Below are 19,173 nucleotides of genomic sequence, written 5' to 3'. Positions count from 1 at the left end.
CTCACTCCCATCTTGAATTAATTAATAGAAAACATTTGTATATAAAGTTTTGTTTTTAAAGATTCTGATGCTTGTATATGCATCGTATTCCAACTAAATGTATCAAAGGTGGTTCAAAAAATTTAGAGTAGAAAGGTAAAAAAACTCACTGGTGATTTATCCTGGCAATAATTTAAGAAACCGGAGTTCCCGTTGTGGCTCAGCTGAAATGAATTGGACTAGCATGCATGAGGATGCAGGTTCAATTCTTGGCCTTGCTCCGTGGGTTAAGGATCCGGCGTTGCCGTGAGCTGGGAGTGTAGGTCGCAGACACGGCTTGATCTGGTGTTGCCGTGGCTGTGGTTGTAGGCCAGTGGCTACAGCCCCGTTTTGACCTCTAGCCTGGGAACACTCCATATGCCGCAGGTACAGCCCTAAAAAGACCAAAAAAAAAAAAAAAAAAAAAAAAGTAATATTTTAAGAAACCAAAGTATTCCATCTCTGGCAATTTAAAAGTGAAAGTGTACCTTTTTTGTTGTGGGAGGTAGGACACTGACAGTTCCTTGATTTGGATGGACATTTATAAAGGAATTCTTTTGACCTATAGATGTATTAATGGCACCTCCTTTCTTTTATTCTCTGTTTTATGCACTTAGACAAAGTGTTTCTCATCCTGTTTAGACCAGGAAGAGATGATGACAACAAAGTCTTAAATATAATAGCCTCTGAATAAATAAAAACAGAAACCAATGCATGACATGATTTTTTGTTAATTGTCTTTCCTTTTAACTGAAACTTTGGACACTTTTATGGATTTCTGTTTAAGAGCTATTGAAAATTAAAACTAGGAATTCTAAAAGTTATGTAAGATTATAAAAAGGGAGACATTTCAAGAAATAAATGTTATTTTAATAATCCTATCTTTGTTATATGAGTGAAACTAGAGGCAAGGATATTTCAAATTTAATTTTATGAATTCATCAAAATCTGAGTTTTCTCTTTTAAAATAAATTTTCTTCTCTCCAAGTTCAAATTCCAGGTAATATGTAGTTGAGAATGCTTTATTTTTAATCTGACTCAGTAACTTGGTTTGAGATTGCAGTTAGAAATAAGAAAATTTAATTCAGGGGTTGCTAATTTGCTGTTTAGCATTGCCTTGGATATGATTCATTTGTGATACTGTTATGACATTTGGTGGGACTAGAGATAAACAAACACTATTTATTTAAAATTCTCTTTGCCATGCTCATGATTTTTGGACTCTAGGCCATTCTGGAGCCCCTGGTACTGCTGGAGTCTCTTTGCTCTTACTTGAAAAGTATATCCTTAAGTTGGGAATAATTCAAATGACTATTATAGTGTAGAACTGTCTAGGGGTGGACAGGGGAATGTTGTTGTATCTAGTAGAACTTACCCTAGTTTATCTTCTCTTGACATTGGTAAGGCTACAGCCATGGTTTTCAAACTCTAATATGCATCAGAATCACTTCAAAGGCTGGTTAAAACAAGTTACTGGTCCCCACTCCAGAGTTTCTGACTTTGTGGACCTGGAATGGAGGCCCTAGGGTTTGAATTTCTAAAGTAAGCTGTTAGGTAATGGTGATACGGTTGGTCTGGCACCACACTCTGAGAACCAGTAGACTATAGTGTCAAGTCATACATTGGATCAACCAAGAACTCCGTCTTTTTTTGAATCTGCCATAAATATCTGATACTCAGGAGTAATGTGTGGGGTTATGACATGTTAAGATGCACTGACAAAGTTCCTCCTCCTTTTCTATACTGTAGGTTTCTTGTGAACAGAGACTATGTCATATTTGTCCCTTCATCTAAGTCTCTGATTTCCTGGTTGTACATATTAGGTAGTTGGTAAATGTCTATTGAGGGCGAGAGTGAGCGTGAACTGTGAAAATGGCATAGGTATGTCCTTCTGGCTCCACTGATGCTCTGATAGACATTCGCATGTCTATTGGACTGTTAAATTAGGTTTGAATTGAATTAAAAAGAAATATAAAGGTAATCATTGAGAACCGTACCTTTATTTAAACTCTGTCCCACATATACAATTCTCCTTTTAAAAACTATGTCTGAATTTGGTTTTATCATTCCCATGCAAGCTTTTCTACGTTTTACTTGGTCAAATTGTTTAACGTCTCTGCATCTCAAGTTGTTCATGTGTAAAATGAGGGTGATAGTAATACTCACTTCAGAGTGTGCTGAATATTAAGTGAGTTAATAACACGTAAAAGTCTTAGTATACGGTAAGTGCTATAGATGTGCCAGCAATGGGGAGGATGGGATAGGTATTTATGTGCAAATAATATTGATTTGCAGGCGTTCCTTCATTTTTCAAGCGAGCTTTTTAAATTATTGAGATTAAAATGGGACATTTTTGAACTAGACAACATTGCTTATTGGTAAGCCATTTGATGTGGCTTAGCAAATGCTAGCAGAATGATATTAAAGGCCTTAATAGAGTGGAAGAAAACCATCTCACTTTGAGTAGAAAGAGGAGGATATCTCATCTTTAAATGAATATCAGGGTTGAGTGTTTTTGAAGAATCTCTATTTTTTGCTGTGAAATCTGTCATAAAGGTAGTCATTAATATTGTACCTTCTGATCAGATTTCTTTGGCACTACTTTTCTGCTCTTTCAGAATATATAACCTGGCTTTTGTGCTAATACATGCTTGCACATCCAACAGGGAAATGGTCATGGGATTTAATTTTTTTAAAACAATGAAATTTTTTCACACCTACAAGTACATCAACACATATATACAGAAGGTGAACACTATATAAGTCTGCTAGGTAAAAAAATACAGCATTGCTGCATCTCACAAGTATACCAGAGTTCCTTTCTGACTGTAGTTCCCTCCCTCTATCCTGTATGGCACCACCATCGGTCTTTTATAATAATTACTTCCTTGCTTTAATTTATAGTAAGTTAACTTTTTTACTGTATGTGTATCTGGAAACAGTATTGATTGTTCGCCTAATGTTATGTTAAAAGTTCAGAAGTATGAACTTTTGTGACTTGCTTTGTTTGCTCTACATGATGTTTGTCATTTTTATTGCATGTGGCTGTAGTCCACTTATTCCATTCTCTAGGTATATTGTAGTTGTTTAAATTTTATTTTACTGCAAATAAATAGAATTGTTACAAAAAATACTGCTATAAACATTCTTGTTTGTACATTCTGGTAATGCATGCATAGATATCTCTTTGCGGTTGCTTGGTCATAGGAACTGCGTTATTTCAACTTAAAGTCATATCGATTTCCAAAATAGTTATAACCAGTAAAATTTCCAATTTACCATCAGTGTTTTACAGCTCCTGTTGTTCCATATCCTTGCCAATACTTGGTATTGTCAAAATATTTAAAGTTTTGCCAACCTTATGGCATCTCATGATTTCAGTTTACATTGCCATGATTACTAGTGAGTTTGATACCTTTTTAAGATTATTGGCTTTGCTTTGTCTGTGGGACATATATTGCATATGAGCACAGTATACTCTGGATGAGTTTCACTTCTCCTTACAATCTATAGACATAAGTTTGGCTAGTTTATTGCATAAAGGAGGTATATTTGGAGGATACTGAGAGACAGTTCACGGATTCTTAAAGGAAGGGTGTTCAGCCAAAATTGGGGAAGGGCAATATATAGGTGGGGACGTCCCAAGGGGCTTGGCAGTAGGAGCTCAGGGGACTCTTGTGGGATGACTCTGTTCAAACCGCCACCTCTCCCTTTCAGGTTTCAGTGTGATCAGGAGAGAGAATCCAGCCCACCTTGGGTCCAGGGGCTCCTTTGTTACAGGCTGCAATAGACAGGAAACAGGAAAGGGTAGTTTAGCCATGGCTGTGGCTCCTGGGGGCATTGTGGTGAATCAGGCGGCCATCCAATTTATTTCTTCAGCTTCTGCCAACATTGGATGCAAAAGGCAGGGAGATTCATGGAGTAATTGTTAAATGAGATGGCAGGATCAAATGAAGGATTTAGAGAAAAGAGATACATGTCAAAGGCAGGGGACTCAGCCAGAGAAAAAAAGACTTTCACAATGTTGGCGAAATTGTGAAGAGCGAGCACAGAGTCTTTTAGGTGGCAGAAAGATAAAACATTTAGACTGATGGTTCTTAACCTTTCATCAGCTCCAGCACATCGAAGAGGTAGAATACTGATCAGGAGGAGACCACACTGTAGCCACGATTCCATATAATTTCAGAAGGATCTTCCTTTATTGATTCGGATGCTTCCCTGTTCACTTTCCACTTCAGAATCGCTGATTTAAAGTTAGAGTGTTAGTTACTTTTAGTGAAGATGATGGATGTAACTACCTCCCAGATTAAGGAAAGAACAAGAGGCAGTAGAGAGCTTTGAGGAGAAGCAAGGATAGGTGGTGAGCTAATGGCAAATGTTTGTCATGTTTATCACATAAGGCTCAGGCTCGAGGCACTTGCAGGAATGAAGGTGAGAGTAAAGTGAAGGAGTACTTGAGCAACCACCCTGAGGCAGGTTGTTGAAAGTGAATAAATATTGAGCTTGTTAAGAAGTGTTGAGGGCCTAGTATGAGGTGCAGAGAAAAACAACCAAAGTGGCCCAGTAGTACCTAGTGTGGAACTCATTCTTACAGCGCTACTCTATGATAGGATTAGTGAAAATGCAGTGTGAGTGATCCAAATTTAGTTTTGCTCTGAATGTCTCTGCTAAAAATCAAATAAGGCACTGTTTGCACACTAGAGAGAGACTACAGACAGTGGAAAAGGATTCTGAATTTCTTGAAGTCAATAGTTTGAAGGATCCATCTGGTAAATCATATAGATTAGAATTTGGAGGATTTAAATGTTTATTGAGGTGTTCACTAGTTGTAAGTATCTCTGTTAATGATTATGAGAGACACAAAGAAATAGTAGACCATTGCCTTTAACTGCCTTACTAACTTAAAATCATGACTTCTATTTTGATAGCTAAATATACTAAGAATTTTTAATCCTTACAACACCTTTATACCGTTCTGCTACCCTTCCCAGTTTTGCATGTGAAGCACAGAAAAGTCAGGTGGCTTAGCCAAAGTCCCATAGCTAGTCTACAGGGTATCTGGGATTCAGTTCCAAGCAGTCTGATTTTGGAATTTAACCCACTCACTAATGAGTGTCTTTTATTTACATTCTGGTTGGAGGACAAATATACGAAGTACTTAAAAGTATTCTTGTAAAATTCAGTATAATACAAGCAGTGTCACAATAGTGTAGAAATAGATTTCTTACATTATTGCTGTTATTTTTCACATGTAGGCAGATTCATCTTAAGCCTTTATGATGATTTAAGCTGTCTCTCAAAGTTTGGATAAGATGTGAATAGAAAGGAGAGAACCATTTCATCTGAAAGCTTGACTAGGATAAGAAGATTTATGTAAAGTCAAGGAGCATGTAGACATCATGGCATTACTGAATTGGTTTGGCCACCTATTATGTTTTTATACATGGTGGCAAGGCTTTTAGAGTAAAAGGCTAAGCAGTTGTATCACTTAGGGACAAAGGAGTTTTCTTTCTTTCCCACGTAAGCATGCGAAGGAAGGTAGATGTGTCCTAGTGCTCCATGTATTGATCCATGTATCCAAGGTAGCAGGCAGCTTTGCTCTCTTTGATACATGGGCTCCACTGTTGCCCATGTTGATAGATGTCCTCATTTCCAGCACATGTGGGAAGGGAAGAACACAGATGGTGCTCTTGCAAAGCTTCAAGACACAGAAGCACTTACGATTACATTCCATTGGCCCAGAACTTAGTTGCGTGGCTATAACTAGCCTCAAGAGTGATTTAAGAGGTACTCTTGGAGTGGAACTGGGGAGACTATTTAAAATTTCTAGAGATTTGGTAATTTACTTCTAAAAGAAAAAAGTTGAAAAATCAACCCATTCTTCAGGATTGATTGACCCTTATTGTGAGAGACCTTTTCTTGACAGAGTTGTTGAGAGAAGGGGGCGGTAGAGCATGACTCAAATATAAATATCTAATTGTTTTATTTTGGTTTTATTTCAGCTTCCTTGTGGTCATAGATGCAAAGAAATGTGCCATCCTGGTGAATGTCCCTTTAATTGCAACCAAAAGGTGAAACTTAGATGTCCTTGTAAAAGAATAAAAAAGGTAAATATTTTAAGTTATTGAAAATTCTTTTCTGTGTACACTTTTGTTGTTTTGTTTTCATTTTTTTGAGGGGGATTTTGGTAGTTCTTTGACTTACTTTTAAGTAGAATCTTTTTATTTTTGGCCTATTTCTGTAAATGCTTATTTTAAAAATCAGTTTTGCTTGATGGTTTAGTTTTCCGCAGTTTGGTAGTAAAAGAGGATGATTTTATATTTGAATTTGATGATTTTATAAAAGAGTTCAGTGCTCTTTTTGGATAGAGGTGGTGTGTTCTAGATTTGAGGTCTTTGCACCAGGAGCACAATGTGAGTAAGAAAGTGAGTTTCGTGATTTAAGACATGGCTGGAATTAACCTGTTGCTCTTATTTATGAACGTTTTTTTGCCTTATGTTGTGAAAATGGTGCCTTCAAAACACTTCATATACACAGCCTCATACAGTTATAAAATAACGTTCAAACTTGGAGAGAACTCATTTTAAGATAAGATGGTGGTAATGGAGGAGTGAAAGGGCAAAAACGAATGATTGGAAAGCTCGGTGGAAGCAGACTTCATTACCATTTAGCAGAACTTATGAAGAATCTCACTGAACTCTCACAGGTCAACTCTCCTTCTCCTTGGCTTTCCTTTGAAGATGTCATCCTTCTTAACTTCTGATTATCCCTTTCTCATTTAGAGTTGTAACTCCTTTTTTTCTTTGTGTTCTTGTGGTTGCTCCCTAAAGCTAGTTCCCTTTCTCTTCTCTTTAAATTCTTTCTTTTGTTCATTTGTTTAACAAGTATTTCTTCAAAGTTTTTGCTTTTATCGATCTTTGCTTTTCATTTGTTTTTACAGCTCCTACTTTCATTTCCTGGGATAGGTAACTCTGAATTTAAGTGTGTAGCCCTGAATTTTTTTGAAGTTGAATCTCTAAGTTTAGGATATTTAAATGGACTACTTTGTATAAAAATCAGTACTCAACCAGCCCCCCCCCGCCCAGGCATGTAGAAGTTCCTGGGCCAGGGATCAAACCCATACCACGGCAGTACCCGAGCTGCTGCAGTGGCAATACTGGATCCCTAACCTGCTGAGCTACAAGAGAACTCCTCAGTCAAAACACTTTTATTCTGAAGTGCCTCTCAAGTTTTCTCTCTCATATTGCTATCCAAGTGCAGTTTGCCACCCATTAGAATTTTGGCAGCAACTTATTATCTGGACTTTGAAAACAGCTTCATAACAGATTTCCTTGCCTCTAATTGTAATACTTTCAATCTAAGTTCTTCAGTGATTCTTCACTTGGGGAAAAAAATAACATGTTTTATAAGAAACGTGTGTATATATAGACTTGGCATAAAGGAGGATCTGTGGTATTACCTTTACCTGCTTGTCCAGTCTCATTCCCTGGCAGTCATCTCTGTGAATCCATCGCTTGAGGTCCCTAACACCTGCTGTATTCTCCTTTAATATGTGGCAATACATGTGTTCCTTTTCTGTATTGTTTTGCTCACTAGAATCCTGCCAATACCCAGTGCAAGCATTTCTGTGTTTGGGAAGGTTTTCCTTTCTTTGACTCCTTTGGGAAGACTTAGATGCTCCTTCCTTTTGTCTTTCATTGTACTTTGTACTAGGTTCATAACTAAGAGCTTTGTGATTCTAGGATCTGTATCCTTGTTTCTTCATCTGTAAAATAGTTTATACACAGACTTCTGTTTGATTTTTTTTTTTTTTTTTTTTTGCTTTTTAGGGCTGCACCCACAGCATATGGAAGTTCCCAGGCTATGGGTCAAATTGGAGCTACAGCTGCAGGCCTATGCCACAGCCACAGCAACTCGGAATCCAGGCTGTGTCTGCTACCTACACCAGAGCTCATGGCAATGCCAGACCCCTGACCCTTTGAGCAAGGCCAGGGATTGAACCTGCATTCTCACGGATACTAGTCAGATTCATTTCTGCTGCACTCAATGGGAACTCCCTACACAGACTGATTAAAAGGAATAAAAGAGATAATGCTTATATAGCATTTAGCATAATAACTACTCTGTTTAATAAATAGTGGTTGCTATTATTGTTGTTAGTTTAGCACTTACCAGATTAGTTTTTTCCTTATTGTATCCCCCTGTTCCTAATACAGTGCTTGGCATGTAATAGTTACTTTTGAATGAGAAAAGAAATGATCCTTTTACCAGGCTGATAGACCTTATCAGTATTTATTTTTGTCTCTAGTGTTTGTCCATGTTATTTTTCCTTTGCACTGTTCTTGGACAATAAGACTGTTTATCAGCAGCTCAGCCAAAAATGAAGAACTAAGGGCGAGGAAGCCCTCTAACTAATAAAATTCTGCGCTATATAAAGTTCTTTGCTCATAGGATGTAATGATCTTATTTCCTGGCTCTGGTAGATATGAACTAAAAAAGTAATGTCTAAATGTCTGGTGAGAAAGGAACAGTATAAATATGTACATTTCAAACAAAAGTGACATCTAGCAGCAAGAAATAGGGAATGAATAAAAGGTAGATAAAAGATCTACAAAAGTAAAGTCTAAGATTATTTAAAATGACCATATATTGTATTATAGGATAGCACACAAGTTTATCATAGTATTGATGTCACTTCATCAAGAAAAGAGTATATTAGGTTTTTTTTTTTAATTATTATTTCATTAAGGAGGCAGTGAAGTGCAGATAAAAGCTTTAGAACAGTATTCATCTAAACTTTCTTTAAAAAGATTTAAGTGGTTGAGAAAAAAAATTGTAGCTATCTAGAAAACTCTCTAGAACCACACTGAGTTGGTAGCCACTAGCCGCATATGGCTATTGACATAAGCATGTTAATGACTCAGTGTTAAATCACGTATGACATTCAGTTTCTCGATTTCCCTGGCCACACTTTAAGTGCTCGGTTAGCCATGTGTGTGTGTAAGTGCTCTACCCTTGTGAGTGGCGCAGATTGAGAACATTTCCATTGTCTCAGAAAACTGGTTTTACTCTAGTACTTCACTGGGAGAATAACAAGAAACAATAAGAAAAATAAAGAATAAAATGAAATTGAAGCTAAGTTGATGGTGGCACTTAGTAAGTGATTATTAAATGGATGGTGTTAATTTTATGGTATTCACTTTTTTTGCAAATAAGAGATAAAGAAATAATCACTGCTGAACCAAGGCACCTAATGCTTGTAATCATATCATCATTAAATATTAATGAACGTGACTGTTAAGTAATAGGCATAATCTTAAACTGCCCGAGAAATTTTGCCTTTTTTTTTTTTTAATGGCGTATGTTTAGGACTTTGGGGGAAATCTTTTAAAATCAAATTTAACAAATTTTTTTGTAGGAATTGCAGTGCAACAAAGTACGTGAAAATCAGATTTCCATAGAATGTGACACAACATGCAAGGAAATGAAGCGAAAAGCATCCGAGGTGATGTCACATTAAATATCATTTGTAATATGTTAGTGGCCCCCCCTTTTTTTTTGCTTTTGTGTTAGAAGCATAGTTTATAGGCTTATTTTGATATTGTCTGGTGTGTACTAGATTTTTCCATGCGCTATACGAGTTAGTGTATGTGCTCTGAAACATAGTTGTTCATCTTGAGGTTAGTGTAAGCCTCCAGAAGATAAGATTAAAATAACACAAAACTAGGTCTCCGGATTCTTTGGTGTTTGGGTTACCTCTAGTGTCACCGTTTCCCTCCATCAGCCCGTCAGTCAATAAACTCTTGGTTTGATTTGAAACTAATGATTCCCTTCCAGAGAGGGCATTTTAAGAAAATAGTCAATTTCAACTCTAGGCAAAAAGTGGTATGTGATAATTGATGTTTTTGTTTGTTTGTTTGTTTGTTTGTTTTTTGGGGGGGGGCTTGCACCCACAGCACATGGAAGTTCCCAGGCTACCAGTTGAATTGCAGCTACAGCTTCGGCCTACACCACAGCCACAGCAACATCAGATCCGAGCCACCTCTGTGACCTACACCACAGCTCACAGAAATGAAGGATCTTCAATGCACTGAGTGAGGCTAGGGATCGAACCTGCAACCTCATGGTTGCTAGTTGGATTTGTTTCCGCTGCGCCACAACGGGAACTCCTTATGGTCCAGTTTTTAAAGTTATTTCATGTTACAGTGTTGTAGCTCTTGGAATTGTAATCAGTTATGATCTAATATCTGTTGTGGTTGTTAAGCCGAAATGTTTAGGTAAAGGTGTAACACCCTACCTCCCCTTCCCCCCTGTTAGTACCCTTGGTAATATGTCTAAGTATAACATTTACATTTCTTTAAAAAATTTTTAATATGAAGCTCCCAGAAGTTGTTATGGGTGAGTGGCGCCTGGGAGGAAAGATGTTAAACTTCTATATAAAATTTGAAGATTATGTTAATTTACTGTTAAATGTCTGTAAACAGATAAAAGAAGCAGAAGCCAAAGCTGCTCTTGAAGAGGAGAAACGAAGACAACAGGTAACTAAACAAAATGTCCAATTTTATGTCTCTTTGCATCATTGCAAAGATGTCTCTATGCAAACACAAGATATGTGGAAACATACAAACTAGGGTCTGGTTAGCTCAGTTCTGTACTGAAAATATAGTTCTGTAAAACAGAAATTAGCCATCCACTTACTCCAGTCCAGGTTTACTGAACCTCTGAAGCACAGGACCTTGTATATTCCCAGATAGTTTATATATTCCCAGTTTACTTCCTTGCCAGTTTCATCCATTCTCCAGAGATAACTCCTCTATTGGTTTGGAGATGGGGGTAAGTGCTTTGCAGCATCTGTTTTAAGATGTCCCCTGGAGTGTGTCCTCACCCATCTAAAATAACTTGAGTTCTGTCTTACCTGGTCATAGATTATCTATGACAAATAAGTGCTGTTTACTAACTAATATATTTGTTTTAATAATATACCCTCTTATTTTCCCATTAGATTCTTTTTTTTTTTTTTTTTTTTTTTTGTCTTTTTAGGGTTGCACCTGTGTCATATGGAGGTTCCCAGGTTAGGGGTCCAATCGGAGCTCTAGCTACTGGCCTCCACCAGAGCCACAGCAGTGCGGGATCCAAGCCGTGTCTACGACCTACACCACAGCTCACAGTAATGCCGGATCCTTAACCCACTGAGCAAGGCCAGGGATCGAGAACCTCATGGTTCCTAGTCAGATTCGTTTCTGCTAAGCCAAGATGGGAACTCCTCCCCTTTAGATTCTTGAATGCAGGATTATTATGTTTTTTTTTTTTTTTAACGTAGATAACAAGTGTATTTCTGATATCCCTGTTTGCTCAAATACTATATTGATCATATACCCCAGAGTGGCTTAACTTTCTAATAATGACATGATTTTTTGTCAGTTTGCGTTTTGTGATGCTTTATACTTATAAAGCGGGGTATAGTGTATGCAGACTGCCGCCCTTATGAATGAAGAAGTTGAAATTTGGTAGTTCCTGACATGGCCCAGGGGAAACAAATCTGACTAAGAACCATGAAATTGCAGGTTCCATCCCTGGCCTCGCTCAGTGGGTTAAGGATCCGGTGTTGCCGTGAGCTGTGGTGTAGGTCGCAGGCATGGCTCAGATCCTGCATTGCTGTGGCTGTGGCGTGGGCCGGCAGCAACAATTCCGATTGGACCCCTAGCCTGGGAACCTCCATATGCCGAGGATACAGCCTTAAAAAGACAAAAGACAAAAAGAAAAAAGAAATTGAAATTTGGGTGACTTGAGAGAAGGCTTTAAAAACAGCTCATGTAGCAAAGGTAGGCTAAAATGATCTCTGATGTTTTATGGTTCTATAAAGTTCATCTGCCTAATATTGAAAAATAAGTTATCAGAGCTAATATAGTAAAACATGAGTTGACTGGAACCCTGGGAGAATAAATTATTACGAATAGCTTAGGAGTTAAAGTTATGGCTCAGTGGGTTAAGAACCCTATTAGTATCCATGAGGATGTAAGTTCGATCCTTGGCCTCACTAAGTGGGTTAAGGATCCTGTGTTGCTGCAAGCTGCAGCATAGGTTGCAGATGCAGCTTGGATCCCACGTTGCTGTCTGTGGCTGTGGTGTAGGCCAGCAGCTGCAGCTCCAATTTGACTCCTAGCCTGGGAACTTAATATATGCCGAAATTGTGGCCATAGGAAGAAAAAAAAAAGAATATTTTAGGGTGTCCCTTCCTCCCCTTTTTTATAAAACATTATGGATAGAAATCTTAAATATATTCTTTCTTTACTGACTGGCCTTTAAAGCAGTATATAGAGTATAATTTAAACTATACTTGATGACTGTGGGCCATCATTAAAACATACATTTTTTACTATGTCAGTAGTTCTCAAATTTGGTTGCTTTTAATATATTTTGACCTTTTGCTCTATATCAGCAACCACTTGAGACTATTCTGACATTTTGGCTCATTGAAGAAAGCCACTTTGCATTAAGTATGTGTTAGGTCTTCCTCAAATGTCATTTATGAGCAAAGTTATGGATATGTTAACTGATGTTTATATTTCTTCTTTTTAAGTAAACATATATGGAATTTTTTTTTTTTTTTTTTTTTTTTTGTCTTTTTGCCTTTTCTTGGGCCGCTCCTGCGGCATATGGAGGTTCCCAGGCTGGGGGTTGAATCGGAGCTGTAGCCACCGGCCTCCTCCAGAGCCACAGCAACGTGGAATCCAAGCCGCGTCTGCAACCTACACCACAGCTCACGGCAACGCCGGATCGTTAACCCGCTGAGCAAGGGCAGGGATCGAACCCGCAACCTCATGGTTCCTAGTCGGATTCGTTAACCACTGCACCACGACAGGAACTCCCATATATGGAATTTTGTATGAACATTGCATACATATTTTAGTTAAGGAATGTCAAGTTTTAGTTAATTACAATGCATTGTAGTATATCATGTTATCATGTATTAAAATTTAGTAAGAAGATTCTATGGAGTACACATCTAGTTACTCTTTATTAATTCTACTTTCTAAAACAGTTGTTTCGATTTAAAGCATGAAGCATTTTTCCCCCTGAAGAATTTTCACTTTGTGTTTTTAAACATATTTGGTAAAAGGAGGAATCAGTTTCTGGTAGCTTTTTTCTCTTTGCTCACTTGAATTTCTTCCATACAAGCCATTAATGCTTTTTATCATCATTGTATACAACTAGAATTATTGGATTTCCCTGTGGCTCAGTGGGCTGTGAATCCGACTAGTATCCATGAGGATGTAGGTTTGGTCCCTGGCCTCACTCAGTGGGTCAAGGATCTGGCATTGCTGTGAGCTGTGGTGTAGGTCGCAGGCACAGCTCAGATCCCATGTTGCTGTGGTTGTGTAGGCCGGCAGTTGCAACTCTGATTGGATCCTAGTCTGGGAACTTCCATATGCTGTGGGTGTGGACCTAAAAAGACAAAAAAAAAAAAAAAAATCTAGAATTACAGGTATCTTAGGCTAATGGGGCATCTCTTAGAACTTGCTGAAAGCTGCATGTTATAGAGCTCCATTAATTATAGATTAATGGTCTTGATGTATAAGACTAATGTGTGTATATGAGCCACTTAATGTCTGTATTTTAAATCAGATGCTTCTGTATTTAGTATTAAAGGCAGGCCTTTGGTCTGAAATAATTTCTTCCATTACTCCCTAGTTGCCTTTCTGCTTACCTGAATTTGTTGTGTATCATCAGTAGTGGAGAGATACTCCTTTTTAAAAAAAAAGATCAAGGGAGTTTCCATTGTGGCACAGTGGAAATGAATCCAACTAATATCCATGAGGATGTGGGTTCAATCCCTGGCCTCACTCGGTGGTTTGGGGATCCAGCATTGCCGTGACCTGTGGTATAGGTCCCAGATGTGGCTCGGATCCCGAGTTGCTGTGGCTGTGGTGTAGGCTGGCAGCTACAGCTCCAATTCAGCCCCTAGCCTGGCAACTTCCATATGCTGTGGGTGTGCCCTAAAAAGCAAAACAAACAAACAAACAAATAAAATTAAGAAATAAAATCAATATATTTATTGTATATCATTACCATCAAAAAATTTTCCCAAATTTATTTTTATTTAAGTGGAAAATTTCAAATCATTTTGTGTATCGAATTTAATAAAAATGATGCTGTTTTGATGTAGGCTGAACTGGAGGCTTTTGAAAACAGACTGAAGGGTCGTCGGAAGAAGAACAAGAAGAGAGATGAAGTGGCAGTTGAGCTAACGCTATGGCAAAAATATAAATATTACCTCCTTCCAGCATGTGCAGTTGTGGTTGTAGTGTTTGCATGGTACATAGCCCATGGTGTGGATTAAAAAATGTTTGATTTGTTAATATACCTCAGATTAGATTTAGATAAATTATTGCATTTGGAATATTAGAAAGGAAATGTTGTAGAACATGATATACGGTAACATTCATCTCTATATTCTCTTCCAGCTGTTGTTAGAAGGAAAGAATGTGAAGCTTTATCGTCGTTGGCATACTAGAGGTGGCACTATAATGTTACTTAATAGTAAAAGCATGACAGATTGTAAAATGTTTCATAAGGCATAGCCAGTGGCAGGGTAACATATTAGTTGTTCATTGTGCTTTCTTGTATTGACGTAACTGTTTCATATACTATTTCACACCAACATCTTTTTTTTTGGCAAAATTAAGATGAAACTAAGCCATATGTGTAGTGATTACTGAGGAATATGTCACAATATTTTGGTTACTTATTAACAGGTACTTTTCTTGATCATGTAACTTTGTATATAAAAATATATATATTCTCTAAAAAGACCTCTTAAATTATAACATGAATCTATATAAGTAGACTCCAGAAATTGTTTTATTAGTGAAGAATTTTTCTCAGTTATTGAAATAAAATTTTATGTAGTATGTTCCTCAGAGGACAATATAATTGTTTTCCAAAAATACAGGCTAAGATTCCTCACATGTGGCTATTTCTTGTGTAAGAAGCTTCTAACTGAAGTTGGCATGTTTTGTAAAACTTGTATGTGTTTTTTCAAAGTAATAATAAAAGAAAAACTAGTGTTTATGAGCAATACATGCTGAGCACAGGGCCGACAAGCTATATGTACTTTATTCTCATTTTTCTTCCCGCAGTCCTATAAGTAGGTTTTTTCAGATGGAAATAATCAGTTCTTATGAAAACAAACTGATAGAGTAACATCAGTAAGCCAGATCTGTTTGAATCGTAAGTCACTTTAAGTGGTTTTTTAAATTTAGTTTTTGTATAATTAATGTTTTCATTAAAATTTTTCATACCAAAATTTTAATGTAGAATATTTACTGTTTAAATATTCAAGGAGGAATTCCCGCAGTGGTGCAGTGGGGTTAGGAATCCGACTAACCACAGCTTGGGTCACCAGAGAGGCACAGGTTCACTTGCTGGCCCAGCGCGGTGGGTTAAAGGATCTGGCATTGCCACAGCTGTGGCATGGATTCAGAATATATAATATATATGCTGCAGGGGCAGCCATTAAAAAAAAAAAAATTCAGGAGTCTATAGTTTTATCAATGTGTAAAACTAACTCTTGCTGCAAAACATAATAATTGGTAGGTACTAAAAAGTGGTTAAGTAGGTTTTAAACAGAAGTACAAAGAAGGATTTCAAATGTTTGCTAACTTTCACTGTGTTTAATGTTACGTTCCTCAAGTATTAGCTAGTGTCTGAAGTGGAAGGGCAGTCATTTCTTTCTTCATGCGTTTTTAATTTTAGATTTCTTTTTTACCTTTCCCAGTGTTAGACTCCTTGGGATGGAGTTTCAGGAGCTCTAAATGAGAGCTGTTACACTCCAGTCGCTTCCTTATTCTACTCTAGTATGAACATTAAAGAACACGAACAAATCGGTGTCCACGTGGGAAGCTCTTCTGTATTTCAGAATCTTGGTCTAATGAACAAACCTGAAGCCTAGTTTTTGTCCGTTTGTTGGGCTTCTGTTCTTGCCCTATTTTCTTTCTAATTCCTATGAAAGAATGTAGTGAGCAGAGGAAGGAGACTGAGTGAATGACAGATTAAGCAGTTTGCCATTTTTTATTTGCTTGGCTAGTAGCTCAGAGCTTAGTTAATTAAGGCAAAGTCACACAACTGTTTATGCATTTATTTAATCACCTGGTGCCTTTACTACCTGACAGGTACCTTCTAGGTGCTGGTGATAATGGGGATCCTTTCAGGGAGTTGCTAAGGCATGGAATAGAGCTGCCAGGAAATAGATACACAATAAAGTGAATACGATTTCATGTGTAAGAGGTGCTAAACAATGAGAGCAATGGTACAGAAAGTGGTGAAAGAGAGGGTGAAAAGGTAATAAGTCCTTTCAACTGGGAAAGTTCCCCTGAGATGGGGATGTTTGAGCCGTGACCTGAATCTCCTTCATTTGAAGATCTAGGAGAAAGTGTATGAGGGAGAGAAGGCAGCAAGAATACAAAGTCAGTAAGCTGAGAGATGCTTGGCTGGGCTGAGGAACAGACAGAAGGGCTGGTGTGGCTGGAGCTTGATGAGCAGCAGGAAGAGAGAGGGTCCAGGGCCAGGTCATTAGGGTGTTTGATAGACCATGGTACAGAATTGGGAATTATTTTTAGTTGTAGTGGGCAGCATTGGATATTTTAATAGTTGGGTTTTTTGTTGTTGTTTGTTTGTTTTTGGTTTTTAGGGCCGCATGTGCAGCATTTGGAAGTTCCCAGGCTAGGAGTTGAATTGGAGCTACAGCTGCCAGCCTATACCACAGCCACAGCAACGCGGGATCCAAGCCACATCTGTGACCTACACTATCATAGCTTATGGCGATGCGAGATCCTTAACCCACTGAGTGGGGATCGAACCCACATCCTCATGGGTACTCATTGGGTTTGTTACCGCTGAGCCACAATGGGAACTGCTGTTATTGTTCTTTTAAGATAACTTTTCTGGCTGCTCTGTGGAGAAAGGACTGGAAGGAGGCAGGGGACTGGAAGCAGGGAGGGAGATGAGTTGGGAGGCCCCCCAGGCTAGAGGTGCTGGTGGTGCTGGGATTCAGTGATTCCGGCCTGCAGTTGCCATGGCTCCCTGTTGCTTTGAAAGAGTGGCCTGAAGATGCTGCAGAAGTTGCTGCATGATGAGTGGAAAGCGGGTGAGTGCAGCAGGATAGAGGAAATAAATAAGTTCTTTAAAGTCAAACTGAAATTAAATTTTGTCTGAGTATTTAACACTAATTTGTTCTGAGGGAAATAAAATGGTACATGTTGACCTTTTTGCCTCAATCTCAGCCCATTAGAGCAGGGATGGAAAAGTTACCAAATACCACTAACAATGACATAGATAAAAATGTGAATGTGATGGCCTTATTTTCCTCTTTACTTTGTGTCATTATAAAAGTTTATTAGCTCTTTGAAATTTGTGGAATTTTTATATTGAAATCTTTTAATTTTTTCAAATTAAACACTCTTAGGAGATGACTAACATCTAGGGTTTTTATTTAAACTAATGTCACTATTCAAGTTTAAATTAAATTCAGATAATCTCAAATAAATTGCCAGAGGAATTTTATTGAAGCCAAACATTGAAATGATTACCCAAGCGCTCACGACTAGAAAAGGGCAGAATCAGAATTGGAGCCCAAGCAATCTGGACCTAGACTGACCTCTTCACCCCTACTTTCTGTAGCACAGTTATTAAGACAATAGTGAAAAATGTCCCCGAAGTTTACAGCCTAGAATTACACTGTGAATTCTCTCATTCATCCATCAGATATGTACTGAGAATTGCAGTGGGCTGAGAAATGTTGGCTTTTTGCAAAGAAGTCTGATGCTGGAACTTCATGGCTTCATGAATGTTAAAAATTTTAAGCAGAGATAAGTGTCCGTGGTAGTGTTTAAAGATGACCTATAAGAATGTTTTGGTCCTTGGTGTGATTTCAAATGACCCAGGGGACTCCTCTAGCTGTGAGGTGTGCCCGTCCTTGGTCCTTGGGAAGTGAGGCAGATGTCTAAGCTCTGGAGCTAGAGTCGATTTAAGGAAACCATGTCTCTTGGGTCTGAGGAAGTTGCCTCTCTACTGAGTGACAGTGATTAGATCGCCCTGAGCCTTGGACAGGGTCTGCCTGTGAGGTTAGCAAACTGCATAGAAGGAGAACAAAGCAGACTACTGGTTACTACCTCCTAGAATAGATGTGACCTTGGGAGGGGTGAGAGGAGCTGGCAACCCCTCTCCTGTCCAGAAACTTAAGGATATTCATCTGGGAAGTTCTTCTCATGTATTTCACCATCTTGGTCTCTTGAGCAAGTTTAGGTCTGATGTATGCTGAGCTACCATTCTTGCTACATTTTCTTTTCAGTTAATGTAGGGGCATGCATTTCAGTGTGCTGTGAAGAATTAGCCACGTGCAGCCCAAAATGCTAGAGTCCAGATTCATTTGCGTTAAAATACCTCTAGGGAGACATTCCCTTCCCACCCTCATCACCCTTATCTGGCTGTTCTCTACCTTCCTACAATATTTTTTCCTCCTAGCCCTGCACAGCACCTACCATGGTGTTCTATATTTGTTTATAGTCTCCTTCAACAGAAGGCAAGCCCCATGAGGGCAAGGGTACAGTTTTGTTTACTGCTCTAACTCCAGAGTGGGAACTCATGCCTAGTCACACAGCAGGTGCTAGTATGAGTTTCCTAGGGCTGCCATGACAAATGATCAAAAAGAGTGAGGTGAAGCCACAGAAAATTATTTTCTCATTGCTCAAGAAGCCAGAAGTCCAGAATCAAGGTATCAGCAGGGTTAGTTCTTCTGGAGACTTGATGAGAGAAACCACTCCATGCCTCTCTCCTAGCTTCTGGTTGTGGGCCTCAGTGCTTGGCGTTTCTTAGCTTGTAGACACATTGCTCTCATCTTGCCCTCATTTCCCCACGGCCTTCACCATGTCTGTGTATGTCCTTTTCTGTCTATGCATTTAGGGCCCACTCTGTTCCAGTATAATCTGCTTTTACCTAATTATACTTGCAAAGATCCAGTTTTCAAATAGGGAAGGTTACATCCTTGGTTCTGGGTGGACATTCATTTGGGGGAGAGATACTATTTAACCCACCGCAGTTCTCAAATGTTTGACAGATGAGTGAGTGAATTCACAGTATAATTCTAGATTGTAAACT

General features: G+C 38.4%; 1 protein-coding gene across 24 annotated transcripts in view; it reads left to right on the top strand.

Annotated features, from left to right (window-relative positions):
• The window catches only part of NFXL1 (nuclear transcription factor, X-box binding like 1), a 58,317-nt gene extending 42,992 nt beyond the window's left edge, over positions 1 to 15,325 (top strand). For 23 of the 24 annotated variants that reach the window (XR_014812408.1, XR_014812406.1, XR_014812403.1 and 20 more), the window contains 4 exons: positions 6,021 to 6,125; positions 9,437 to 9,523; positions 10,503 to 10,556; positions 14,186 to 15,325. Coding sequence is in view for 12 of the 24 variants with exons in the window: in XM_021100583.2 (XP_020956242.2) it covers positions 6,021 to 6,125; positions 9,437 to 9,523; positions 10,503 to 10,556; positions 14,186 to 14,359 (420 nt within the window). In the remaining 12 variants the exon portion in view is untranslated. Of the gene's footprint in view, positions 1 to 380; positions 449 to 6,020; positions 6,126 to 9,436; positions 9,524 to 10,502; positions 10,557 to 14,185 lie in introns of those variants that run through there. The other variant, XR_014812397.1, reaches the window with a different exon arrangement.
• Positions 15,326 to 19,173: the final 3,848 nt, after the last annotated feature.

This window comes from Sus scrofa, chromosome 8 (genome assembly GCF_054392235.1).
Source record: "Sus scrofa isolate SSC_HxYL_T2T_F1_AM1 chromosome 8, Sscrofa_HxYL_maternal_Yorkshire_Landrace_v2.0, whole genome shotgun sequence".
Taxonomy (NCBI): Eukaryota; Metazoa; Chordata; class Mammalia; order Artiodactyla; family Suidae; genus Sus; species Sus scrofa.
Note: the sequence above shows the minus strand (reverse complement) of the source record. Positions and strands in the feature narration are given on the sequence as shown.